General features: G+C 38.2%; 1 protein-coding gene across 1 annotated transcript in view; it reads right to left on the bottom strand.

The window, feature by feature from the left end:
• The window catches only part of CATSPERB (cation channel sperm associated auxiliary subunit beta), a gene marked incomplete at both ends in the record, with an annotated part of 128,430 nt that overhangs the window by 84,191 nt on the left and 16,361 nt on the right, over window positions 1-27,878 (bottom strand). Inside the window, 3 exons of the mRNA XM_082648264.1 lie at window positions 3,170-3,319; window positions 16,541-16,636; window positions 26,694-26,754. Of these exons, the coding sequence (XP_082504390.1) occupies window positions 3,170-3,319; window positions 16,541-16,636; window positions 26,694-26,754 (307 nt within the window). The remainder of the gene's footprint in view (window positions 1-3,169; window positions 3,320-16,540; window positions 16,637-26,693; window positions 26,755-27,878) is intronic.

Raw genomic sequence — 27,878 nt, 5'->3', positions numbered from 1 at the left:
AAGGAGAACAGAGGGATGAGGGATAGTGGTAAAGTGAGATAAATGAAGATTTTGGCTAAGATGGGGGATTTTAGGGTATGTTTGTATGCTAATGCCTCTAAGTCAGTAAAGAGGGAAAGCATGATGATACGGGACAGAAAGGTGAGAACTGCGGGACAGATGCAGGAGTGAGGTTCTCCAGATGACTGGGGAGAATGGGATGCAGGACACGAGAGGTGAGGAGTGGCCTTTGGTAGCAGCAGAGACACTTCTCACGATGCAACAGGCAAGAAGGCAAAGCACACAAGTACAAAGGCAAGTAGGATGGCAGATGCGCACAGGAGCGATGATGGAGTGCCTTGCGATCAGTCTTAGTCTTCTACATCAAGTATTAAAGGCACAGCTGAGACCGGAGAAGGAAAGGAGGTGAGGTAGAGTGTTTGAGGAGTGGGAAGAGGTGTGACAAGGTCATTTTGCAGAGTGGGAAAATAAACATACCAGGGAAGAGAGATAAGATTTCTGGGCAGTGCTGAGTACCCACTTGGGACTTGTGATCATGAATTTATAGTGAGACCACTTCGTGGAATTTTAAAGTGAGACTGGTATGCAACTTTTTTCTAGTAATATTCTGCTATTCCAGTGGCATAGAGGTGGTTTTAAGGAGAGTTGGGATTGTGCAGGCAAAGAAGTTACAGAAGTATTTATAAGGAGAGACTATGAAAATTATGGTGAAAAAGTTAAGGATGTTGAGGAGTGAAAAAAGTGGTAGAAACAACATATTGAAGTCTCCATGAAATCAAAGAGATGTCAGAGTGTGAGTACTAGGGTAGACTGAAAGAACAGAAGGTAGTGGGCAGAGCGTGAGATGGTTGTAGTGAAGATTTTGGAGACAGTAACATCAGAGACAACAAGGTCAAGAAAATGACCACAGAAGTAAGATGGGGGAAAGATCATTGGAGGAGAGGAGGTCGTGAAAGCATGGGTCCATATGGGTGGTGAAATCACCAAACATAGTGACAAAAATAAGGTGCAGAGGAAGGCAGGGGTCCAGACGCTAAACTCATCCATGAGTGTGAGTGATGGGAAGGTCATCATAGGCTGCCAACCAAGAAGAGTTAGAGGGAGTAAAGTTTGAGTTCAAAGGAGCTGGGCATTCTGAATGAGAAGACAGGAGTAATTATTAATAAGTAGCCCTTAAGGAACAAGGACAATGCCCCTTGAGACTCAGGCATGTGACATGTGAGAGGGCTGCAGGGGAAAGAATGTTAACTGGGAGTGGCCAGATTATTCTTTATGGCAAGAAAGTTAAGGGACCATTCTGAGAAAAGATTAGTAGTACAGGGGAATTTGCTGATGACAGACCACAAATTCCAATGAATGGATTTGGGTAGATGGAGAGGGACAGAAGTTTGGGTGAATTTAAAGGAAGTCCAGAACAGTATGTGGGATAGAGTAACCATAAGTGACCTGGAGACTTAGGTTTCTGGTGGTGACATAGAACTGGGTGAGAGTCATGATGGCGTTAGGAGTGCCATAGAGGAGAAAGGTGGGTAATAAGTCGAAACTGGAACACATGGGGCTCCTCTATACCTGTTCCCACCATTAACTCCATGTGGGATGAAACACAGTGTGTGGACAAACCAGGGCCTCACAAAGAAACTGCTAGTTAGGCTTGATACTGTGGGAACTTACTTTCTGCTTCAGCGCAGTGGGGGCCAGTTGGGGGAAAAGGTGGTTTCATCTAAAAACAGGTTTCCAAACTGTTTCTTTTCTTGAGACGTTGAAGCGATCGGGTGAGTGAGACCCCAAGGAGTTGAGACTGCCCCTTCTCTCCTATGACTCTCAGGGGTGTGGCAGGATGCAGAGACTGGCTCTTTTCCTGTGACTCACAAAAGTAAGGCAGGTTTGGACCGAGGGGAGGAGGGGGCCCTAGCCTGGCATCCGTGGAACAAAGGTAGAAAAGGAGTTTCCATCTGGTTGAGAGAGAGGAAAAAGAGACACAGGCTCTCTAAACTAATTCAGCACAAGCAGGCACTCCAAGCTAGAGGTATCTAAAAGACTGCAAGACATTAGGAATTCAAAGAAATCTGGGGCAAGGCTATCTGTCTATTCCTATACCAGTGCATACTGCTTGAATCTATTACTTTATAATAAGTCATGGTAGGCAACCTATTGTGCTTTTTATTCTTCTTTAAAATTATGTTTGTTATTCATGTTGCTTTATTCTCCCACCTGAATTTTGGGATTGGCTTATCAATTTCCACACACACAAAATACTGCTGTAATTTTGCTTGGACTTGTATCAAACTGATTGATAAACATGGAGAGAATTAACATCTTTACAATACCAGAAGTTCCTGTTCATGAACATAAAATATCTTTTTTAGTCTTTTTTTATAGCCTTCATTAAAGTTTTATAATTTCTATACAACAGGCCTTGCAAGTCGTTTTTTGTTTATTTCTAGGACCCTATTGGGGCTTATTACTTTCTGAATAGGATTTTTAAAATTATAATCTTTAATTACTCTTTGGTGGAGTGGTTTTTGTATATTGTTGATATGTTCCTCAATTCCATAGCACTCCCATATTTGTTCTGATAGTCTGCTGTTGATTCTTTTGGATATTTATATAGATACACATATAATCTATGAGTAATAAAATTTTGTTTCTTATCTTTTAATTCTTTTTTTCACTCATATTTATTAGATTTGGGGACTAGGAGTTCATCAATCACCTAAGAAAAACAAACTAGAACAAGATGATTAGTAATTGAAATGTGTAAGGATGCTATTAAATATTACAACAGTAACTGAAAAACACATATGTAACAAATAAAATAATGTGATACCTTAGAACAACTTTACCTATTCACGTACGGCAGGCATAGAAGATGGATTAGAAATGCAATGAATAATCTCTGGGAGGGAGGAACATATTAACAGAGGGCAGAGTATCCAGGAAATTTGGAGAGACACTAAAGTCACTAGTAACATGGCAAAAGTCACAGAGAAAAAAGTTTATCACACTAGCAAGTAGATAAGGGAAAGTGATGAAGAGTAAGTTCTTAGGTGTTTTTTGGAGACATTTTCACTCCATTACGCCTCTGTGTTTAACTTGTACTGCCAGTTAAACACCACTGTAATAAAATACAAAACACCACCTCCAAATTTGAATAAAGCTGCAAACTTACCATCAAGTGTTGTGTTCATAATGAAGCCAAGTAACACTACGTCATTGGCACATGGGCACTTTGCCGTTTTGAGATCTACCACATGTGGATATAATTTACTGATGTCGTTTTTTGTCATTATAGTCCCAAGTTTCCACTGAAGAATAGGTTCTGTGGAAATCAAGTTTTGGTGTTTGAGTTGTGGCAGCACTCTTGAAAAATAGAACACTACTGTTTTCTTTTTTGTTTTTATCTTTAAAAAGTTTTTTTTTAATTTTTATAAATTGAAATATAGTTGATTTACAATGCTGTCTTAATTACTGCTGTACAGCAAAGTGACTAAGTTATACATATATATACATTCTTTTTCATATTCTTTTCCATTATGGTTTGTCACAGGCTATTGAATATAGTTCTCTGTGCTATACAGTAGGACCTTGTTGTTTATTCATTCTAGATATATCAGTTTGCATCTGCTAATCCCAAACTCCCAATCCGTCTCTCTCCCACCCCCCTCCCCCTTGGCAACAAGCAGTCTATCCTCTATGTCCATGATCTGTTTCTTAGATAGGTTCATTTGTGTCATACTTTAGGTTCCACATATAAGTGATATCATATGATATTTGTCTTTCTCTGTTGGACTTACTTCACTTAGTACAATAATCTCTAGTTACATCCATGTTGCTGTAAATGGCATTATTTTGTTATTTTTTATGGCTGAGTGATATTCCATTGTATATATGTACCACATCTTCTTTATCTGTACATCTGTCAACAGACATTTAGGTTGTTTCCATGTCTTGGCTATTGTGAATAGTGCTGCTATGAACACAGGTGTGCGTGTACCTTTTTGAATTATGGTTTTGTCTGGATATATGCCCAGGAGTGGGACTGCTGAATCATATGGTAGTTCTATTTTTAGTTTTCTGAGGAACTCCCATACTGTTTTCCACAGTGGCTGCACCAACTTACATTCCCACCAACAGTGTAGGAGGGTTCCCTTTTCTCCTCACCCTCACCAGCATTTGTTATTCATAGACTTTTTAATGATGGTCATTCTGACCCACGTGAGGTGGTACCTCATTGTAGTTTTGTTTTGCATTTCTCTGATAATTCATAACTGCTTTCTTTTATGGGTTTTAAAGGCACTATGTAAAGGAACTGTTCCATTGTTTTAAAAAATGGGTGTATTACCTCACTTTTCATCAGTTAAAAATAGGTTGTTGATTCTTATTTTCCAGAGTAGGAGGAATGAAGTCTAATTTTCTTGAAGGGGGCCTGGCAAGGTCATACTGCAGAAGAGCAGGTGAGGTGGGAGATACTGCTTTGAACATCTTTGGAAAATACAATTGGTCACAGGATCTATCTCTAGAAATGGAGTTGCTGGATCACAGGGTTTGCACATTTATAGCATAGAGAATAACTTCTGCTTTGAGAGGCCACACATTTACTTTCTGTTCACTTTCCCAATCCCATAGAGAGCAGGAGATATATATATAAATAAGAATAAATCTAGAAAAGCAATAGGGAACAGGGAAAGTTGTCATCAGTGGCCAAGACACTTAGAAGGATTTCTGGAAGATACAAAGGAGTTAGGGAGGGACAAATAGGAAAAACCAATCAGAGGTAGGACATCTCCAACCCTTCAGTGCAGCAATCTACTCTTAGATATACAAAGGGTTGGAGCTGGATAAAGTCAAATTTTAAAGCATGAGAAATGGGAGGATTTTTTTTTTCTGAAAAAATGAGAAAAGAGAATACAAAAAGTAAGCAAGGACAGTTTGACAGAGTACTGTTGTCCGAATTTCAAAAATAGTCAAAGGACTTTTAAGAATACAGACACAATCACTCTGTAGCTGTTTACATTTCTGCATCGTGAGTCTCCTCCATCTCCTCATCAAACTCTCAATAAAATCTGCTACAAAGCCAAAGACTTTAGGTGATATATGCTTCACTTTGTGCAAAGCAAGAAAAGGAGCTAAGTTTCCATCTGGGTTGACATAGTGTAGCACAGCGACAGCCAAGAAGAAGAAGAGAAACAATTTATAACCAAACTAATTCACTCTGAAATTCAAAGAAATCTGGGGTAAGGCAGTTGACTTTCCAGGGTATAGCATATGTGTACAATTAATGACCAGATCTTAAAGGATAGGGAGATTTGAGCTTGTATCTGGGACATGATTGCACTGAATCGAAAATGCCTCTTTACCCATGTGGTCTATTTTAAACGTTTTAAGAATGAGGGATTGATCAAAAGTCTTGACTGCTGAGAAGCTACAAAGGAGATGGAAAAGTGACCAATGTGAAAGTGACTGGTGATTGTATTAAGAGCAATTTTAGTGGAGTAGTCTGGACTCCGGATCAGAGATGAGGAAGTAGGGACAATATTTTTCAACATCTCATTTGAGATAGGTAATGAAGAAAGGTTCCCAACTGTAACTCTAACCTTAATGCTTGATTGCCACTTCCCAATGTTTTCTCCTCATGTCTTCAGCATCTCAGAAAATGATACCACCATCCACTTCATTGCTCAAGTAAGAAATCTAGAATTCATCCTTAATATCTGTGTCCTTCATCCCCAGTCCACCCAGAGGTCATATCAGCTCTACTTCTAAACTGTATCCTGAAGACTCTAACTTCTCACCATCTCCACTGCTCGTCCCACAGCCCAAGTACCCCAGACCATCTCCTGCGTGGACCGTGGTGACAGCTGCCAACCAATTTCCTTTATTCCATTCTTGTCCTCCTTCCTCGACAGTCAGTTCTCTACACAGCAGCCAAAGTGATCTTTTTCATAGAGCAGAAGTCGGAATTTATCACTGCCCTGCTTAAAATACTCCAGTGGCTTTTCATTATAATTAGAATAAAATCCACACTTTACCGTGGTCTCTGCCAGTCTCTCTACACTCACCCCACACCACTCTGTCATTTACTGTGCCCCGACGACACTGGCCTCCTCTCTGCAGCTGCAACCTTTAAGAATTATTCATTCTCCACGGTGGTCGGACCGATTTACATTCCCATCAACAGTGCACAAGGGTCCCTTTTTTCCACAGCCTTGCCTACACTTGTTACGTCTTGACTCTACAATAATAGTCATTCAGACAGGTGTGAGGTGATAGCTCACTGTAGTTCCGAGTTGCACTTCCCTGATGATCAGTGATGTTGAGCATCTTTTCATGTGCTTGTTGGCCATCTGCATGTCTTCTTTGGAAAAATGTTCAGTTCTTCTGCCCATTTTTAAAATCAGGTTTTTCATTTTTTTTTATGTTGAGCTGTATGAGTTCTTTGTATATTTTGGATGTTAACACCTTATCAGATATATCATTTGCAAATATCTTCTCCCATTCAGTAGGCTTTTGGTTTTGTTGATAATTTCCTTCGCGGTGCAAAAGCCTTTTACAATAGCTGATGTGGTCCCATTTGTTTTTGGCTTTGGTTTCCCTTGTGTGAGGAGAAAGATCCAAAAAAAGATTGCTACAACTGATGTCAAAGTCTGTACTGCCTACGTTTTCCTCTAGGAGTTTTATGGTTTCAGGTCTTACATTTAAGTCTTTAATCCATTTTCAGTTATTTTTGTATAAGGTGTGAGAAATTAGTCCAGTTTGATTCTTTTGCCTGTAGCTTTCCAATTTTCCCAAAACTAATTATTGAAGAAGCTGTCTTCTCCCCAACTGTACATTCTTGCCTCCCTTTTTGTTCGGTAGATGCATTGAATGCATAAATGTAGATTCATTTCTGGACGCTTGATTCTGTTCCATTGATCTATGTGTCTGATTTTTGAGCCAGTACCACAGTTTTAGTTACTATAACTTTACAGTACAACAATTTAAAATCAAGGAGCATGATACCTCTAGCATTGTTCTTCTCAATATTGTTTTAATGGGGAAATATGTATACATATAGCTGATTCACTTTGTGATAAAGCAGAAACTAACACACCATTGTAAAGCAATTATACTCCAATAAAGATGTTTAAAAAAAAAGATTGTTTGGGCTATTCAGGGTCTTTTGTGTTTCCATATATATTTTAAAATTACTTGTTCTACTTCTGTGAAAAATGCCATTAGTATTGTTTTTTAAACATCTTTATTGGAGTATAATTGCTTTACAATGGTGTGTTAGTTTCTGCTGTATAACAAAGTGAATCAGCTATACATATACATATATCCCCATATCTCCTCCCTCTTGCATCTCCCTCCCACACTCCCCATCCCACCTCTCTAGGTAGTCACAAAACACCAAGCTGTTCTCCCTGTGAATGCAGCTGCTTCCCACTAGCTATCTATTTTACATTTGGTAGTGTATATATGTCCATGCCACTCTTCTCACTTTATCCCAGGTTACCCTTCCCCCTCCCCGTGTCCTCAAGTCCATTCTCTACATTGGCATCTTTATCTTGTCCTGCCCCTAGGTTCTTCAGAAACATTTTTTTTTTTTTTAGATTCCATATATATGTGTCAGCATACAGTATTTGATTTTCTCTTTCTGACTTACTTCACTCTGTATGACAGACTCTAGGTCCACCACCTAACTATAAATAACTCAATTTCATTTCTTTTTATGGCTGAGTAATATTCCATTGTATATATGTGCCACATCTTCTTTATCCATTCATCTGTCGATGGACACTTAGGTTGCTTCCATGTCCTGGCTATTGTAAATGGAGCTGCAATGAACATTGTGGGGCATGACTCTTTCTGAATTATGGTTTTCTCAGAGTATATACCCAGTAGTGGGATTGCTGGGTCATATGGTAGTTCTATTTTTAGTTTTTTAAGGAACCTCCATACTGTTCTCCATAGTGGCTGTACCAATTTACATTCCTACCAACAGTGCAAAAGGGTTCCCTTTTCTCCACACCCTCTCCAGCATTTACTGTTTGTAGAGTTTTTGATGATGACCATTCTGACCAGTGTGAGGTGATACCTTACTGTAGTTTTCATTTGCATTTCTCTAATGATTAGTGATATTGAGCATCCTTTCATGTGTTTGTTGGCAATCTGTATATCTTCGTTGGAGAAATGTCGATTTAGGTCTTCTGCCCAGTTTTGGATTGGGTTGTGTTTTTTTTTTTTTTTTGATATTGAGCTGTATGAGCTGCTTGTATATTTTGGAGTTTAATCCTTTGGTCGTTGCTTCGTTTGCAAATATTTCCCCCCATTCTGAGGGTTGTCTTTTCATCTTGTTTATGGTTTCCTTTGCTGTGCAAAAGATTTTAAGTTTCATTAGGTCCCATTTGTTTATTTTTGTTTTTATTTCCATTTCTCTAGGAGGTGGGTCAAAAAGGATCTTGCTGTGATTTATGTCATAGAGTGTTTTGCCTATGTTTTCCTTGAAGGGTTTTATACTCTCTGGCCTTACCTTTAGGTCTTTAATCCATTTTGAGTTTATTTTTGTGCATGGTGTTAGGGAATGTTCTAATTTCATTCTTTTACATGTAGCTGTATAATTTTCCCAGCACCACTTATTGAAGAGACTGTCTTTTCTCCATTGTATATTCTTGCCTCCTTTATCAAAAATAAGGTGACTTTAGGTGCATGGGTGTATCTCTGGGCTTTCTATCCTGTTCCATTGATCTATATTTCTGTTTCGTGCCAGTACCATACTGTCTTGATTACTGTAGCTTTGTAGTATAGTCTGAAGTCAGGGAGCCACAATCCTCCAGCTCCGTCTTTCTTTCTCAAGATTGCTTTGGCTATTTGGGGTCTTTTGTGTTTCCATACAAATTGTGCAATTTTTTGTTCTATTTCTGTGAAAAATGCCATTGGTAGTTTGATAGGGATTGCATTGAATCTGTAGATTACTTTGGGTATAGTCATTTTCACAATGTCACAATGTTGATTCTTCCAATCCAAGAAAATGGTATATCTCTCCATCTGTTTGTATCATCTTTAATTTCTTTCGTCAGTGTCTTATAGTTTTCTGCATACAGGTCTTTTGTCTCCTTAGGTAGGTTTATTCCTAGATATTTTATTCTTTTTGTTGCAGTGGTAAATGCGAGTGTTTCCTTAATTTCTCTTACAGATTTTTCATCATTAGTGTATAGGAATGCAGGAGATTTCTGTGCTTAATTTTGTATCCTGCAACTCTATGAAAATCACTGATTAGCTCTAGTAGTTTTCTGGTAGCATCTTTAGGATTCTCTATGTATAGTATCATGTCATCTGCAAACAGTGACAGTTTTCCTTCTTCTTTTCCGATCTGGATGCCTTTTCTTTCTTTTTCTTCTCTGACTGCTGTGGCTAAAACTTCCAAAGTTATGTTGAATAATAGTGGTGAGAGTAGGCAACCTTGTCTTGTTCCTGATCTTAGTGGAAATGGTTTCAGTTGTTCACCATTGAGAACAATGTTGGCTGTGGATTTGTCATATATGGCCTTTATTATGTTGAGATAAGTTCATTCTATGCTTACTTTCTGGAGGGCTTTTACCATAAATGGGTGTTGAATTTTGTCAAAAGCTTTTTCTGCACCTATTGAGATGGTCATATGGTTTTTATCCTTCAATTTGTTAATATGGTTTATCACATTGATTGATTTCCATATATTGAAGAATCCTTGCATTCCTGGGATAAACCCCACTTGATCATGGTGTATGATCCTTTTACTGTGTTGTTGGATCCTGTTTGCTAGCATTTTGTTGAGGATTTTTGCATTTATGTTCATCAGTGATATTGGCCTGTAGTTTTCTTGCTTTTTTTTATTTTTTTTTTGCAGTACACGGGCCTCTCACTGTTGTGGCCTCTCCCGTTGCAGAGCACAGGCTGTGGACGCACAGGCTCAGCGGCCATGGCTCACGGGCCCAGCTGCTCCGCGGCATGTGGGATCTTCCCAGACCGGGTCACGAACCCGTGTCCCCTGCTTTGGCAGGCAGACTCTCAACCACTGCACCACCAGGGAAGCCCTGTAGTTTTCTTTTTTTGTGATATCTTTGTCTGGTTTTGGTATCAGGGTGATGGTGGCCTCGTAGAATGAGTTTGGGAGTGTTCCTTCCTCTGCTATATTTTTGAAGAGTTTGAGAAGGATAGGTGTTAACTCTTCTGTAAATGTTTGATAGAATTCACCTGTGAATCCATCTGGTCCTGGGTTTTTGTTTGTTGGAAGATTTTTAATCACAGTTTCAATTTCAGTGCTTGTGATTGGTCTGTTCATATTTTCTATTTCTTCCTGGTTCAGTCTTGGAAGGTTGTGCTTTTCTGAGAATTTGTCCATTTCTTCCAGGTTGTCCATTTTATTAGCAAATAGTTGCTTGTAGTAATCTCTCATGATCCTTTGTATTTCTGCAGTGTCAGTTGTTACTTTTCCTTTTTCATTTCTAATTCTGTTGATTTCAGTCTTCCATTTTTTCTTGATGAGTCTGGCTAATGGTTTACGAATTTTGTTTAACTTCTCAAAGAACCTGATTTCAGTTTTATTGATCTTTGCTATCATTTCCTTCATTTCTTTTTCATTTATTTCTGATCTGATCTTTATGATTTATTTCCTCGTGCTAACTTTTTTTTTTATTATTCTCTCTCTAATTGCTTTATATGTAAGGTTAGGTTGCTTATTTAAGATTTTCCCTGTTTCTTGAGGTAGAATTGTATTGCTATAAACTTCCCTCTTAGAACTGGTTTTGCTGCCTCCCATAGGTTTTCGGTTGGCATGTTTTCATTGTCATTTGTTTCTAGGTATTTTTTTATTTCCTCTTTGATTTCTTCAGTGATCTCATGGTTATTTAGTAGTGTACTGTTTAGCCTACACGTGTTTGTATTTTTTACAGATTTTTTCCTGTAATTGATATCTATTCTCATAGTGTTGTGGTCAGAAAAGATACTTGATATGATTTCAATTTTCTTAAATTTACCAAGGCTTGATTTTTGACCCAAGATATGATCTATCCTGGAGAATGTTCCATGAGTACTTGAGAAGAAAGTGAATTCTATTGTTTTTGGATAGAATGTCCTACAAATATCAATTAAGTCCACCTTGTTTAATGTATCATTTAAAGCTTGTGTTTCCTTATTTATTTTCATTTTGGATGATCTGTCCATTGGTGAAAGTGGGATGTTAAAAGTCCTCTACTATGATTGTGTTCCTGTCAATTTTCCCTTTTACGGCTGTCAGCATTTGCCTTATTTATTGAGGTGCTCCTATGTCAGGTGCATAAATATTTACAATTGTTATATCTTCTTCTTGGATTGATCTCTTGATCATTATGTACTGTCCTTCTTTGTCTCTTGTAATAGTCTTTATTTTAAAGTCTATTTTGTCTGATATGAGAATTGCTACTCCAGTTTTCTTTTGATTTCCATTTGCGTGGAATATCTTTTTCCATCCCCTCACTTTCAGTCTGTATGTGTCACTAGGTCTGAAGTGGGTCTCTTGTAGACAGCATATATATGGGTCTTGTTTTTGTATGCATTCAGCCAGTCTATATCTTTTGGTTGGAGCATTTAATCCATTTACATTTAAGGTAGTTATCAATATGTATGTTCTTATTACCATTTTCTTAATCGTTTTGGGTTTGTTATTGTAGGTCTTTTCCTTCTGTTGTGTTTCCTGCCTAGAGAAGTTCCTTTAGCATGTGTTGTAAAGCTGGTTTGGTGGTGCTGAATTCTTAGCTTTTGCTTGTCTGTAAAGGTTTTAATTTCTCAGTCTAATCTGAATGAGTACCTTGCTGGGTAATCTTGGTTGTAGGTTTTTCCCTTTCATCACTTTAAATATGCCCTGTCACTCCCTTTTGGCTTGCAGCATTTCTGCTGAAAGATCAGCTGTTAACGTTATGGGGATTCCCTTGTATATTATTTGTTGTTTTTCCCTTGTTGCTTTTAATATTTTTTCTTTGTATTTAATTTTTGATAGTTTGATTAATATGTGTCTTGGAGTGTTTCTCCTTGGATTTATCCTGTATGGAACTCTCTGTGCTTCCTGGACTTGATTCAGTATTTCCTTTCCCATATTAGGGAAGTTTTCAACTATAATCTCTTCAAATATTTTCTCAGTCCCTTTTTTTCCTCTTCTTCTGGGACCCCTATAATTCAAATGTTGGTGCGTTTATTGTTGTCCCAGAGGTCTCTGAGACTGTCCTCAATTCGTTTCATTCTTTTTTCTTTATACTGCTCTGTGGTAGTTATTTCCACTATTTTATCTTCCAGGTCACTTATCCACTCTTCTTTCTCAGTTATTCTGCTATTGATTACTTCTAGAGAATTTTTAATTTCATTTATTCTGTTGTTCATCATTGTTTGTTTGCTCTTTAGTTCTTCTAGGTCCTTGTTAAACATTTCCTGTATTTTCTCCATTCTATTTCTAGCATTTTGGATCATCTTTACTATCATTACTCTGAATTCTCTTTCAGGTAGACTGCCTATCTCCTCTTCATTTGTTTGGTCTGGTGGGCTTTTTACCTTGCTCCTTCATCTGCTGTGTCTTTCTCTGTCTTCTCATTTTGCTTAACTTACTGTGTTTGGGGTCTCCTTTTCGCAGGCTGCAGGTTTGTAGTTCCTGTTGTTTTTGGTGTCTGCCCCCAGTGGGTAAGGTTGGTTCAGTGGGTGGTGTAGGTTTTCTTGTGGAGGGGACTGGTGACTGTGTTCTGAAGGATGAGGTTGGATCTTTTCTTTCTGTTGGGCAGGACCAAGTCCAGTGATGTGTTTTGGGGTGCCTGTGAACTTATTATGATTTTAGGCAGCCCCTACGCTAATGAGTGAGGTTGTGTTCCTGTGTTGCTAGTTGTTTGGCATAGGGTGTCCAGCACTGTAGCTGGATGGTTATTGAATAGAGCTGGGTCTTAGTGCTGAGATGGAAATCTCTGGGAGAGCTTTTGCTGTTTGATATTACGTGGGGCTGTGAGGTCTCTGGTGGACCAATGTCCTGAACTTGGCTCTCCTACCTCAGAGGCTCAGGCCTGACATCCAGCCGGAGGACCAAGGCCCTGTCAGACACATGGCTCAGAAGAAAAGGGAGAAAAAAAAAGAGACAGAAAGAAAGAAGGAAAAATAAAATGAAGTTATTAAGATAAAAAATATTGTTAAAGATAAAAAAATTAAAAAGTAATAAAACAAAAAGAGGGAGCAACCAAACCAAAAAACTAATCCACCAGTGATAACAAGTGCTAAAAACTATACAAAAACAAACAAACAACAACAAAAAAAACAGAGAGAACCCTCATACAAATGGTAAAAGCAAAGATATACAGACAAAAGTCACACAAAGAAACATACACATACACACTCAGAAAAAGAGAAAAAGGAAAAAAAATATATAAAAGGAAGTGAGCAACCAAATAAATGCACAAATCTACCAATGATAATAAGCTCTAAATACTAAACTAAGATAAACATAAAGCCAGAAACAAATTAGATGAGGAAAGCAAACCCCAAGTCTACAGTTTCTGCCAAAGTCTACTGCCTCAATTTTGGGATGATTCGTTGTCTATTCAGGTATTCCACAGATGCAGGGTATATGAAGTTGTGGAGATTTAATCTGCTGCTCCTGTGGCTGCTGGGAGTAATTTCCCTTTGTCTTCTTTGTTTGCACAGCTCCCAGGGTTCAGCTTTGGATTTGGCCCCGCCTCTGCGTGTAGGTCGTCTGAGGGCATCTGTTCCCCACCCAGACAGGACAGGGTTAAAATAGCAGCTGATTAGGGGGCTCGGCTCACTCAGGCTTGGGGGAGGGAGAGGTATGGAATGTGGGGCGAGCCTGTGGCGGGAGAGGCTGGCATGACATTGTAACAACCTGAGGTGTGCCGTGCGTTCTCCCAGGGAAGTTGTCCCTGGATCACGGGACCCTGGCAGTGGCGGGCTGCACAGGCTCCCAGGAGGGGAGGTGTGGAGAGTGACCTGTGCTTGTACACAGGCTTCTTTTTGGCTGCAGCAGCAGCCTTAGCGTCTCATGCCCATCTCTGGTGCCTGCACTGATAGCCACAGCTCGTGCCGTCTCTGGAGCTCCATTAGGTGGTGCTCTGAATCCCCTCTCCTCATGCTCCCTGAAACAATGGTCTCTCGCCTCTTGGGCAGGTCCAGAGTTTTTCCCAGACTCCCTCCTGGCTAGCTGTGTCACACTAGCCCCCTTCAGGCTGTGTTCACTCAGCCAACCCCAGTCCTATCCCTGGGATCTGACCTCCAAAGCCCGAGCCTCAGCTCTCAGCCCCCACCTGCCCGAGAGGGTGAGCAGACAAGCCTCTCGGGCTGGTGAGTGCTGGTCGGTACCAATCCTCTCTGTGGGAATCTCTCTGCTTTGCCCTCTGCACCCCTGTTGCTATGCTCTCCTCCGTGGCTCTGAAGCTTCCCCACCGCCCATCCCCACCAGTGAAGGGGCTTCCTAGTGTGTGGAAACTTTTCCTCCTTCACAGCTCCCTCCCAGAGGTGCAAGTCTCATTCTTACTCTTTTGTCTCTGTTTTTCGTTTTTTCTTCTGCCCTACTCAGGTACGTGGGGAGTTTATTGCCTTTCGGGAAGTCTGAGGTCTTCTGCCAGTGTTCAGTAGGTGTTCTGTAGGAGTTGTTCCACGTGTAGATGTATTTTTGATGTATTTGTGGGGAGGAAGGTGATCTCCATATCTTACTCCTCCTCTGTCTTGAAGTTCCCCCACACCATTAGTATTCTGACAGTGATTGCATTGAATCTGTAGATTGCTTTGGGCAGTATGGTCATTTTAACAATGTGAATTCTCGTGCTTTTGTTTTTTAATCCATTGAGCCACTGTGTTTTTATTGGAGCATTTAGTCCATTTGCATTTAAAACAAAATTATTGAAACGTATATACTTATTACCATTTTGTTCATTGTTTTCTGGTTTTGTGGGTTTTTCTCTTTTTTCTGTTCCTCTCTTCTTCTTTTGCCCTCTTCCCTTGTGCCTGATGACTATTTTTAGTATTATGTTTGGATTCATTTCTCTTTTTTGTTTATCCATCATAGGTTTTTGGTTTGTGGGTACCATGAGGTTCATATATAACAACCTACATACATTATTATTTACATGATAATATACATGATTATTTTAAGTTGATGATCTCTTAAGTGAGTCTGACCCAGACTCTTTTCAAATTATTGCCTCTGCACTGAGACTCAGAGCATGTTAGATTTCGTGTGTGCCCTTTCAGAGCAGAGTCTCTGTTTCTCACAGCTCTCTGGCTCTCCCACACACAAGCCCCACTAGCTATCAAAGCCAGATGTTCCGGGGGCTTGTCTTCCCAGTGCAGGACCCCTGGTCTAGGGAGCCTAATGTGAGGTTTGGACCCCTTGCTCCTTAGGGAGGACCTCTGAACGTGTGATTATCCTCTCATTTGTGGGTTGCCTACCTGGGGATGTTGGTCTTGACTATACAGTGTCTCTACCCCTCCCACTCATTATATTTTGGTTCCTGCTTTATTTGCTTAGCTGCAGGAAATCTTTTTTGCTAGTCTTCTGGTCATTCTCATAGATAGTTGCTCTGTAAATAGTTGTAATTCTGGTGTGCCTATGGAAGGAGGTGAGTTCAGGGTCTTCCTACTTCACCATTTTGGCCCTGAATCATCATTATTTTCTTAAAGCTACCCAGGTGTTTCTTTCCATAAGATGAAATATTTATTTTTACTCTGGCTTCTACATAGCACCATATCAAAGTGGGTGCAAAAGAATAAAAGTAAAAAGGGAAGGTGAGGAAAATGAGAATAAATACAAACTCCACGATGGAGGTTTTTTTCTATATACTATGGCTGACCTAAAAATTGGGCTATAGATCAGACAATTGTAAAAGAAAAGCCTAGTCAGTTATATGCCTCAGTGCTCATAACCTTAAAACAACCAATATTTTTATGAAGAAATACAAATGTTCTTACTAAGACTGAGCAAAACTTTTTGCTTGATGGTCCTCATAAAGTAGACTGTGATGCAATAAACAATATCTTCTATAACATCTTTATAGAAGATGCAAAAACTAACTCTATAAAGCCATTGTTTATGATGACCCCCCAATATGGCTATAGAAAACATATATTTCCATATTTCTATGACACTCTTTTTTTTTTTTTTTGCGGTATGCAGGCCTCTCACTGTTGTGGCCTCTCCCATTGCGGAGCACAGGCTCTGGACGCACAGGCTCAGCGGCCATGGCTCATGGGCCTAGCCGCTCCGCGGCATGTGGGATCCTCCCGGACCAAGGCATGAACCCGCGTCCCCTGCATTGGCAGGCAGACTCTCAACCACTGCGCCACCAGGGAAGCCCTCTATAGCACTCTTTACTGAGCTCTATTAACAATTACCCATGTGTATTTAATTCTTTGCCTCATCAGATTGTAAGCCCTTCAAGAGTCATGATCATCTCTTATTTATCTATCTCCAGCACTTAGCACAGAGTCTGGCGTGTCATAGCTTACAAGGTTTGTTGAAAGAATATTACAAATTTTCACTTCACTTTTATCTACTGGCATTTACCTCGAACTCTATCCAATAGTGTTCCTTCAGTAGTATAAATATTTAATCCATGTTGCAAAGTGATCCTTACTAACCATTCTTCTACAGCTGCAATATCTGTTTGAAAACAAAAGGCAAACAATCAGCTATTTTTTTGTATGTCACGTTGGTGAAATTTAAGACTATATGAACATTACCAACCACAATTACCTTTTATTTCCCAATCATTTTGATTGCATTTATATATGTTTTCCCAGCAAACATTTTGATGATAAAATAAGGAAAAAAGAATTATGAAGTGATCTTACTAACACAGCAATGAACCCAGACAATAATATTTTAGATTATAATTTTTCTCTGAGAGCTCTTGTAGCTTGGTAAGAAGCAAATTGTGACACTCAGGTGAAGTGGTATAATATTTTTTGAAAGTAGACCATGATTAATTAAAATATTTAGTATATCAGAAATTCCCTGGTGGTCCAGCGGTTAGGACTCTGCGCTTTCACTGCCCAGGGCACAGGTTCAATCCCTGGTCAGGGAACTAAGATCCCACAAACTGCATGGCATGGCCAAAAATAAATAAATAAAATAAAATAAATAGTATAAACCCTAGGGCAAACACCAAAAAATTTCTTTAAAGAATAATAAACCAATAGTTGAGACAAAACAGAATCATAAAAAATAATTAATATGGATGAAGAAAGAAAAAGAAAAGTAAAACAGAAGAGATAGAATAGAAAAAACCCTAATGGTAGATGTCAGTACAACCATACTAAAAATTGCATTAAATGTAAATGGCCTAAAAATACTAATTAAAAGACAGATTTCCAGATTAGATGTGAAAATCAAGACTGAAAGATATGCTAACTCTAAGAAACCCACTTTAAATACAAAAGCATAACTGAGTTAAAAGTTAAAGAATGGGTGGGCCTGGGGAAGCCAAGGTGATGAACTCAGCCTGTGTGCTGCAGCAGTTGTACCCATAAGTCGAGGCTGAAACCAGGGCGTGCTCACGAAGAACATGCCTGACCCGAACACTCAGCTACACAAGCCCTCATGTCCATCCAGGCCTCTAGGTGGATCTGTGCACCACCCTGGCGAGGATATGGCTCTTCTAGTGGCTGCTTAAACAGCTAAATAAGTAGATCAAGTGCTATTTATGCTTCTTGCTGTCACTGTTCTTCATCAAGCAATACCTGGATTGGGGGAAAGATAATGGTATGAGAAAATATCCTATATGTTTCTACAAAAAGAGCTTCCTGCACAACTGGCCAACACAATGAGAGAAGTCAATCTTCTGATGGGTAACAACTGGCCTTCAGTGTGCCTGGTTCAAAGTTGGTATAGGCATAGCTTTCTTGAACTTCTGAAATATGAAAATAAGAGCACTGAGAATCCACAGGTCTTGCATAACTTTATACAAGTCTTGATAAAAATCACAAATAGAAACAACAATGTGGTTCCTATAATGGTACATGGAGTGATCGAATGTAAGGGAAAGTATGGGTTTCAACAGCAAGTAAGAGCCAATATTTTCTGGATTGGTTTTATACCAACTGTACCTCTTTCCACATGCATATTAACTGGCACACACTTCTGTTTGGTGGTGATACTAACCCTGCTCATCCTAAACACACAGGAAATATTAATCCCACCTGTAATGTGGCTCATACAGTGAAAGATGTATATGAAGCAGCCAAGAGACTGTGTGAACAGTGTCAACTGGTAGACCCAGAGCTGGAAGTTGAAGAGGTCAATGCCAAAGCTCCAGGCAAACCTATTCAGGTAGTTTATGTGACCTCGTATCTGTTTCATATGCTATTTAACAACTCAGTGAGAACAACAATAGAACTGCACCAAGAGTTACAGAAAAGAGGGCTATCTGGCTGTTAAAACCTTTGTTACTTTGGGTTAAGAAGACACATCCATTAGATCAGTGACTAAGGTGATGGTACCTATTCTGAAAAATAGCACCATAGTTATTCCACTGACCGAATGTTTATTTTCTCTATATCAGCTGGATGTTTTCCATGGAGTCCTTCCTACAGCTACTCCTGTTCTTCCATTAAACTAGTAACTTGAGTAACTTTTCATTGTACCTTGCTGCAGTGTGGTTAGTGCCTGACATAGAAGAGCGCAGTCTCCCTATGGTTCTTGTAGCCTCATACCCTCCACCTCATTATTATAGAGTTGAGTGTCCACAGTCTCTTCAGGATTCTGAACTTCTTCCCCTTTCCAGACACAGCAGATACCTACTGTTGCTCTTTGTGACCAAGTATCATGCTTATCTCAGACTACCAATTAGGGACCAAGGTATTTGGAAGTTAAAGACATCAGTTGAATCTACCTTGATAAATCAGTATGCCAAGGTCCTTCCTCCCTTATATGCATCTCTCCTCCAATCTCTGGTTTAGATTTATGCCTTCCTCCACCATTGTGAGGCATCTGTACTTTTGTGTTAGATCGCACTCATTGATGCACTGATTTTACTTTAAAATTCACTTGTGTACTTCTATTCTGTTGCTTAATGCGTTCTAAAAGTTGTCTTGGGGAAAAAAGGTAAAAGAATGAAAAATATATCTTATGCAAATACTACTCAAAAGAAAGGTGTAATGGCTATATCAGTATCTGACAAAGGAGACTTCAGATCAAGGTAATATCAAGAATAAAGAGGAAAAATACATATGATAAAGGGATCAATTCACTGAAAAGGTATGACAGCCCTAAATGTGCACATGCCTAACAGAGCTTCCAAATACATGAATCAAAAGCTGATAAAACTGGGGATTTCCCTGGCAGTCTAGTGGTTAGGATTCCGGGCTTTCACTGCATTGGCCCAGGTTCGATACCTGGTTGGGGAAATGAGATCCCACAAGCCGTGCAGCATGGCCAAAACAAACAGACAAACAAACAAAAACCTAATAAAACTAAAAGGAGAAATAAACAAATCAACAATTATAGTTGGATATTTCAACACTCCTCTCTAAATAACTGAGTAATGAGTGAGGATATAGAAAAGCTGAATAACACTATCAACCAACTGACCCAATCCACACTTATAGAGCACTCCAGTGACAAACAGCAAAGTAAGTATTTTTTTCAAGTGCACAGGGAAGATTCACCAAATAGGCCATAAAAACCATCTTAACAAATGATTATACAAAATATGTTCTCAGAACATAATAGAATTAATCTAGAAAAATCAGTAACAGAAAGATATCTGGAAAATCCCCAGATATATGGACATTTTACAACACATTTCTAAATAACCACAGGTCAAAGAGAAAGTGGCATGGGGAATTAGAAAATACTTTGAAAGAAAATGAAAACACATAAAATTTATGAGATGCAGATAAAGCAGTGCTGAAGAGAAATATATAGTAGTAAAATATATTAAAAAAGAAAGATCTCAAATCAATTATCTGAAGCAGGGATTAAAAGATAGTACTGGCTTTATAAAGTGTCAAATAGTAAATATTTGGGGTTTTGTGGGCCATGTGGTCTCTGTCTCAACACTTCAACTCTGCCATGGTAGCCAAGAAGCAGCTATAGAAAACATAAATAAATGAGCACAGCTGTGCTCCAATAAAACTTATTTACAAAAACAGGCAGCAGACCAAATTTGGTCTGCAAACTGTAGTTTGCCACCCGCTGATCTAAAGGTCCCCAACTTAAGAAACTAGAAAAAAAGGAGCAAATGAATCCCAAAGGAAGTAGAAGGATGAAACAGTGAAATCAACGAAATGAAGACCAGAAAAACAATAATCACAATCAATGAAATCTAAAGATGCTTCTTTGAAAGGATCAATAATGTTGATGAGCTTCCACCAGATGAATCAAGAAGGAAATAAAGATGCAAACATCAATAAGATGAAATAGGGCACATCACTATAGACCCTTTAAGGTTAATAAAAGAGTATCACAAAAACACCTAAGTTACAAATTCAACAATTTAGATGAAATGGACAAGTTCCTTGAAAGATACAAACGGCCGAAAATCACTTCAGAAAAAACAGAAAACTTGAATATTCCCATATCTATTAAGGAAATTGAATTTGTAGTTAAAATCCTTCCCACAGAGAAAACTCCATGCCCAGAAAACTCCACTGGTGAATTCCACCAAACATTTAGTGAAAAAAATACCAATTCTGCAAAAATTCTTCCATAATATAGGAGGGAACTCTTCTCAACTCATATTTATTTATGTATTTCCCTTTTTAGAAATGAGCTTTATTTCAATGCAGTTTAGATCTAAAAGCCTACATACTTACTTTGTCCTCTGACCAGGTTTACCTACCAGTCAGGATTTCAAAAACCACAAGCAAATCAAACACCTTTGAGATTATGGACAGCGCCCACCTTCGTTTCATTTTGGCAATTAAACCAGGACTCTCTTTGAAAGAAGCTTCTGTGCAAAACGCCGTATTTCCTAGAATGAAGCTCATTGTTTTCCCACCTTGAATTCACCCACTTAAAAAGCAGATCCAGAAACCCAAGCTTTTAGAACTCAGTCCCAATATCACCACATAAGTCACTTTCATTCTAGCAATTGTATAGCTAATAGCCCCCAAATTTCCTTTATTTAACAGAGGGCTTCAAGGCAAGGCAAAATTTCTCAAAACACCCCTGTCTGCATCTGCCAACTGTTTTCCGTGGGAATCAGCAATACTTCACTCTTAAAGTCCTGGAGACGACCCCACCTGGCAAGCAGAGCCAGATCCCACCAGGAAGGAATGTAGACAAAGGGATCCTTGCTGGTCCCAGCACTGCTGTCAGACCCAGAAACAATGAACTTGTTCCTTACTCATAAACACTGTCCAATAAAGAGGCTACCATGAAACTCAGAAACTAAATTTTCTGCTCAGATTCCTGGATAAAAACGATTTTTAAAAATCTGTGTAATTCAGACCAAAAGATGATTATTTAAAAGAAAATCAAGAAATAGAAACAACTTTCTAGTAAAAGCTTGTTGGAAGACGGATTCCAATACGATTAAAACGATCTAGATAAGTCCTTTTGTCTATGGAGAATGCAGTGTTATCAGCCCCTTACACGAGCCCTCCTGATACTCCTTATAGACAGCATTTCAGTTCAGAAATCAAAGTGGAAATACCTTTGAAATGAAAACAGTGATGTGGCTGGAAAACCATGTGCATCAACGTTTTCCCACCCACCACGAGCCTGGGTTTTCTGAAAAGGTCACTGGCTTGGCTTTCCCGTCAAAAACATTCTTGAACTCGTAGGGAACAGAGGAATGGAGACTTGGTGTCTGAAGCGCGTGTCTTCTGGGTTCCATATCTGGGGCTCAAGAGCCAACAGCAGGATCCTGTGGGACTCATGGAAGGTTCCCCAGGGCAATGAAGATTCTAAAGTTTCTTAAGCTCAGTATGAACTCAAGTCTGGTATCACCTGTGCTGCGCTCCCTCAACTCCTGCCCAAAGCCCTGTGTGCCCTTGGTTTTCAGCTTAAAGCTGAGCACCGCCCCCAGCGTTCATCAGCAGCAGCAGCTAAGCAACTCATTTGATAAAGACAGCATTACCTGATACCGAAACGAGATAAAGGTATTACAAGAAAATAAAACTCCAGACTGATAACCCCAAGAACCCACTAGCCAAATGAGTCCAGCAATACACAAAAAGGATAATGCATCGTAACTAAGAGTTGTTTATCCTAGGATTGCAAGGCTGGTTGAGAATTCAAAAACGAATCGATGGAATTCTTCATATCATGGGATGAAAGAAGAAAATCCTCATAATCATCTCAATAGATGCAGAAAGAGCATTTAACAGAATTCAACACCAATTCTTGAACTCAGCAAACTAGGAATGGAAGGGAACTTCCTTAACCTGATAAGAGGCATCTGCAAAATACTTACAGATAACATCATAATGAGGAAAGGCTGAATATTCTCTCCCTAAAGTTGGAAACAAGGCAGAGATGTCCTCTCTCACCATTCCTATTCAACATTGTACTGGAGATCCCACCAGCACAATAAGGCAAAGATAAACAAGTAAGTACGTAAGTAAATACATATATAAATAAATAAAATGAATCATATTAGAATGGAAGAAATATATAAAATTATCTCTATTTCTAGGTGGATGTTTATCCATGTAGAAAATCCCAAAGAATATACAAAAGACTACTAGAACTAATAAGTGAATTTAACAAAGTTGCAAGATATAAGGTCAATCTACAGAAATCAATTACATATTTACATATTATTAATGAAAAATTGGAAATTAAAATATTAAAAATAACCATTTAGGGCTTCCCTGGTGGCACAGTGGTTGAGAGTCCGCCTGCCGACGCAGGGGACACGGGTTTGTGCCCTGGTCTGGGAAGATCCCACATGCCGCGGAGCGGCTAGGCCTGTGAGCCATGGCCGCTGAGCCTGTGCATCCGGAGCCTGTGCTCCGCAACGGGAGAGGCCACAACAATGAGAGGCCCACGTACCGAAAAAAAAAAAAAAAAAACCATTTAAAGTAACATCAAACCCATGAAATACTTAGATATAAATTTCTTAAAGTATATGCAAGATCTCTATGCTGAAAACGACAAAACCCTGATGAAACAAATCAGAGGAGATGTAAATAAATGGAGAGATATACTGTGTCCATGGATTGGAAGACTCAATATTGTTAAGACGTCAGTTCCCCCTAAACTAATCTATAGATTCAATGCAATTCTGATTGAGATTAAAAAAATCACAGCAGAATTTTTTGTAGAACTAAGCAAATTGATTGTAAAATTTACATGGAGAGACAAAAGAACTAAAAGAACAAAAGAAAAAGATCAAAGTTGAAGGGTTAGTATTACTCATTATAAGCTTATTATTTATAAAGCTAAAGTAATCAAGTGTGGCATTGGTAAAGGATAGAGAGCCCAGAAATAGCAACTCAGTGGACACAAAATAGCTTTTACAACAAAGATGGTGGAATAATTGGATATCCATATTTCCCCCAAATTACCCTCAGTCCATATAATGTACAAAAACTAACTTAAATTCCGTCATAGGCCTAAATACAAAACCTAGAACCATAAACTTCTAGAAGTAAATATAGGAGAACTTTTTTGTTGTTTAGGCAAAGATTTCTTAGGTATGATGCCAAAAGTACAATCCATAAAATAAAAAACTGATAAATTAGACTTCATCAAAATTAAAAACTCTAATCTACAAAGGACATTCTTAAGAGATTAAAAATACAAGCCATAGACTAGGAGAAAATATTTATAAATCATATATCTGATAAAGGAGTTGTATCCAGAACATACAACGAACTTGCAAAAGATTTGAATAGATAATTCACCAAATGGCAAATAAGCACAAAAAAGGTTGTTCATTGTCATTAGTTATCAGAGAAATGCAAATTAAAACCATAATTAAATATCACTCTACACCTATTAGAATGGCTAAATTAAAACTTACATATTTATACATATTAAAATATATTTATATATAAGTATACATATATACATATTGTATAAATATACATATATGTATAAATGTATATGTATACATGTATACAAACATACACACACACTTATATATACTAAGTGCTGGCATGGATCCAGATAACCTGGTGGTGAGAAAGCAAAATGATACTGCTACTTTGGAAAATAGTTTGATAATTTCTTATACAGTTAAACTTACACTTACCATATGACACAGTAATCCTACTATCTGGTATTAGCCAAATGCAACAAAAATTTGTGTTCATCACAAGAATCTGTATGAGAATGCCTATAGCAGCTTTATTCATAATTGCCAAAAACTGAAAAAATCCAAATGCCCTACAACAAAATAAACTATAGTACATCCATACAGTGGAATACTACCCAGTAAGAAAACAGAAAAAACTACAACATAGTGAATCTCAAATGAATTATGCTAAGTGAAAGTAGCCAGACTCAAAAGACTACATATTTGATGATTCCATTTATATGGCTCTGGAATAAACAAAACAATAGGAACAGAAAACAGATCCGTGGTTCCTGGGGTTCACGAGACAGAGAGTTCACTACTGGTGGGGTTAATTTTATTGGATGATGGAATTGCTCTAAATCTCGATTCATGAGTACACAATTGTATACATCTGTGAAAACTTACAGAGCTAGGCACTAAAAAGGGTATATTTTACTGAATGTAAATTATACCTTATTTTAAAATGAAAAAAGAACAAATTGTGAAGTATAAATTAAGGAGGGACTCTTTTTACCTTCAACAGTTCTAGGTAGTTCAAACTTCAAACTGCCTTCACCACTTTCTAGCTATCACCAAATCTCCATATGGCTCCATAGGCCTCAGTTAAAACATTCGAAAATGGAGCTAACAATAGTAACTAACACACATTGAGTAATAAATGAATTTAGTTAGGTAAAGTGTTTAGAGTCGTGCTGCAAATATAAGAATTCAGTAAATGCTACCGGCAAGTTCTACTACTACTATGATGATTATTTTGCTACCTTTGCTGTTGATGTTACGTAAACTACCCTTCCCAAGATTTTACAGATACATAATACTCAAATTCATGGCATGGCAGCAAATAAGATACGATTAAGGAGTAAAAAGTGAATGAGCAAATATGGTCTCCTTCCCCCTTAAGATTTTCTTTCATGATTTCTAGCATATTACTACCATTAGACCATTCTCTTCTATTACATTATAAGCTCAAATATATTTTTTACTCAATCCAGAAGTTGTGTCAAGATACGCAGAGATAATTTGGTCTCTTTCCATAAAATACTTAAGTTTTCAGATCACCTTTGTTCTTGCCTGGGTGATCTTAGAATCAATGCATTTCTGAAATTAAATTTTATAAACAGAAGAAGTGAAAATAACAAGTGATCTTCACTTCTTCGATTGTCAAACTAACGTCAATATTAGGCAAGCAGCTAGAACAATCCATCTTTAGACTGTACTCCCTCTTTTTTTTTTAAAGGAGTACAATCTTCAGGATGAATTCCTTGAAAAAAATCACAAAAAGTTCCGATAGATTAATTTGAAAAAATTGAGATAAATAAAGGATAAAAATAGTGATATAATCCATCTTAGCTGTTATAATACTGGGGCTTCTTTTGCAGTTTTTATCTTTGATGCTTCCTTATATAGTCTTTTCTATCCTTTCTGCCTTATTCTCACTTTCCCCCTGCCGTTTACTCTGTAGGACACACCATTTAGTTCGTCCTTTAACTTTCCCATACTTACAGGGGTTTGCCTGTATGATCCCACCATCTCACTGTCCCAATTCATCATCACCTGCTACATTTGACTGGCACACAAGTGGGTGCAGGATCAATTCTAGGCCAATTGAAGATACTCTCCTGGGGATTTGGAATTGGGCTGCCCCCTAGGAAATATATATAAAACTTTGACAGCAGTGAGGCAGCTTTAGGAAACTAGTCTGCATAAAAGGAAAAATAATTATAGATGTACAGAAAATACAGATAAGAGAAACAGGGTAAAATTATTCCCTGGGTTCTTGATGGTTCTCCATTTCTTACTTCTAATTCCTTCTTATAATCTGGCTTCACTTTTGTCTTTGGGTTCCACAACAAAAAGAAATTTAGTCTTTTTCCTTTAGCGAGGTCAGGATGGTTTCTATTTCTTGCACCTACCATATTAGAATAATATACCCTTTATCATTTTTAAACTATGGGTCTGTATCTCATGCCTGAAGATCTACTAGCTCAGTTCACTAGCTCAATACTCACACCTTCTGGAATTTGACTTTCCTGCTCTTTCCTTCTTGGTATTTACAATAGTATATAAACTAGGCTGCCACATAGCATTTAATAGTAGACCTAATGGTAAACTAATACACTACATATTACATTTTAAAATGAATGATTCCATTTCATTAAAATTAATTGGTACCTGACTTTCTCAATACTATGAATTTCAAGTTCTAGAAAATGAGTTTACTTTAACTAAAGAATAATATAAATGCTATGTATGTCAGAACCATCTATCTGTAATAAAACTGCCAGGTAAAATACAGGAAGTCCAGTTAAATTTGAATTTCAGATGAATCACTAGTTTTTAGTAAGTATGTATGTTGCAAATACCACAGGAGACATTAACATGAAATAACATAATTTTTTAACGTAATAAATGTTTTTCATTTGTCAATCCAGACCCATGTGTAAAATAGTGAATTCAGATCATTCTTACCTGTATTTTTTGTAATGTTTTCTCTGGGAATATCAATCAACCAATAAACTCGATCACTGAACTTGAACAAAGAAGACAACAGAAAACAGTGTTTTACAATGTTAATAGCAACACTTATTTTGGCATATTCTACCCTATATTTTAAAAACTAAAATTAAACAAAAACATCCAATGTATATGTCCTTTACCCAGCAATTTCACTCTTGGGAATTTATCCTGCATTATACTCACATATGTGTGAAATGAAATGTGTTTAAGGATATTTTTCATCATTGTTTGTGATAGTACAAGACTGGAAATAACTAAAGTATTCATCAGGTATGTGTAAGAATATAGCCACAAAATGGAATATCATACAGCCAAGCTCAGACAGCACAAAGCTGAAGCATTACTGGCTTGATGTGTCAGAGGAGAGAACCTGCTGCTGACAGAAAATTTGGGAATGTAAGAGGAAAATCCCAGGCACAAGGGAACTTTAAAAATAATGATCTAAGAGTTAAATATAAACTCTTTCCATATCCTTGGGCAACACAAGTGCAGGGGAGATCCTCAGAAGGCCATGTGAAAAAAAAAACTCAGCAGTGGAAGTTAGTAGAACTGAGCAGAGATAGCAGCTGCTGAAACCATAGGTAAGACATTTTGCAATTTGTGCCAGGGCAATTAATAGCCTTTTAGACCACCACCAACAAAAACATCAGCAAATTCTTATAAGAAAATAGCAGAATCCAGGGTTGTTACAGCTTATTATCTTCAATGTCTACTTTTCTTCCAAAAATGACAAGACATGGAAAGAAACAAGAACATGTAACTGATATTCAGGGAAAAGAAGATAAACCATAAACTGACTCAGAATGAGTTCAGATACAGATGAAGACTTCAAAGCAGCTATTACGAATATGCAAACGGATTTAAGGAAAATGTGTTAATGAGGGAATGGATAGGAAATCCAGCACCGAAATGAAAAATACAACAATAAAACGAAATGGAAATAGTGAGGCTGAAAAGTATAACTGAAATAAAATATTTACTAGATGAGTTCAATAGATTGGAGATGGCAAAAGAAAGAATAAGTGAACTTAGGGCTTCCCTAGTGGCACAGTGGTTAAGAATCCGCCTGCCAATGCAGGGGACACAGGTTCAAGCCCTGGTCCAGGAAGATCCCACATGCCGTGGAGCAACTAAGTC

Source organism: Grampus griseus (assembly GCF_964374135.1).
Source record: "Grampus griseus genome assembly, chromosome: 2".
Taxonomy (NCBI): Eukaryota; Metazoa; Chordata; class Mammalia; order Artiodactyla; family Delphinidae; genus Grampus; species Grampus griseus.
Note: the sequence above shows the minus strand (reverse complement) of the source record. Positions and strands in the feature narration are given on the sequence as shown.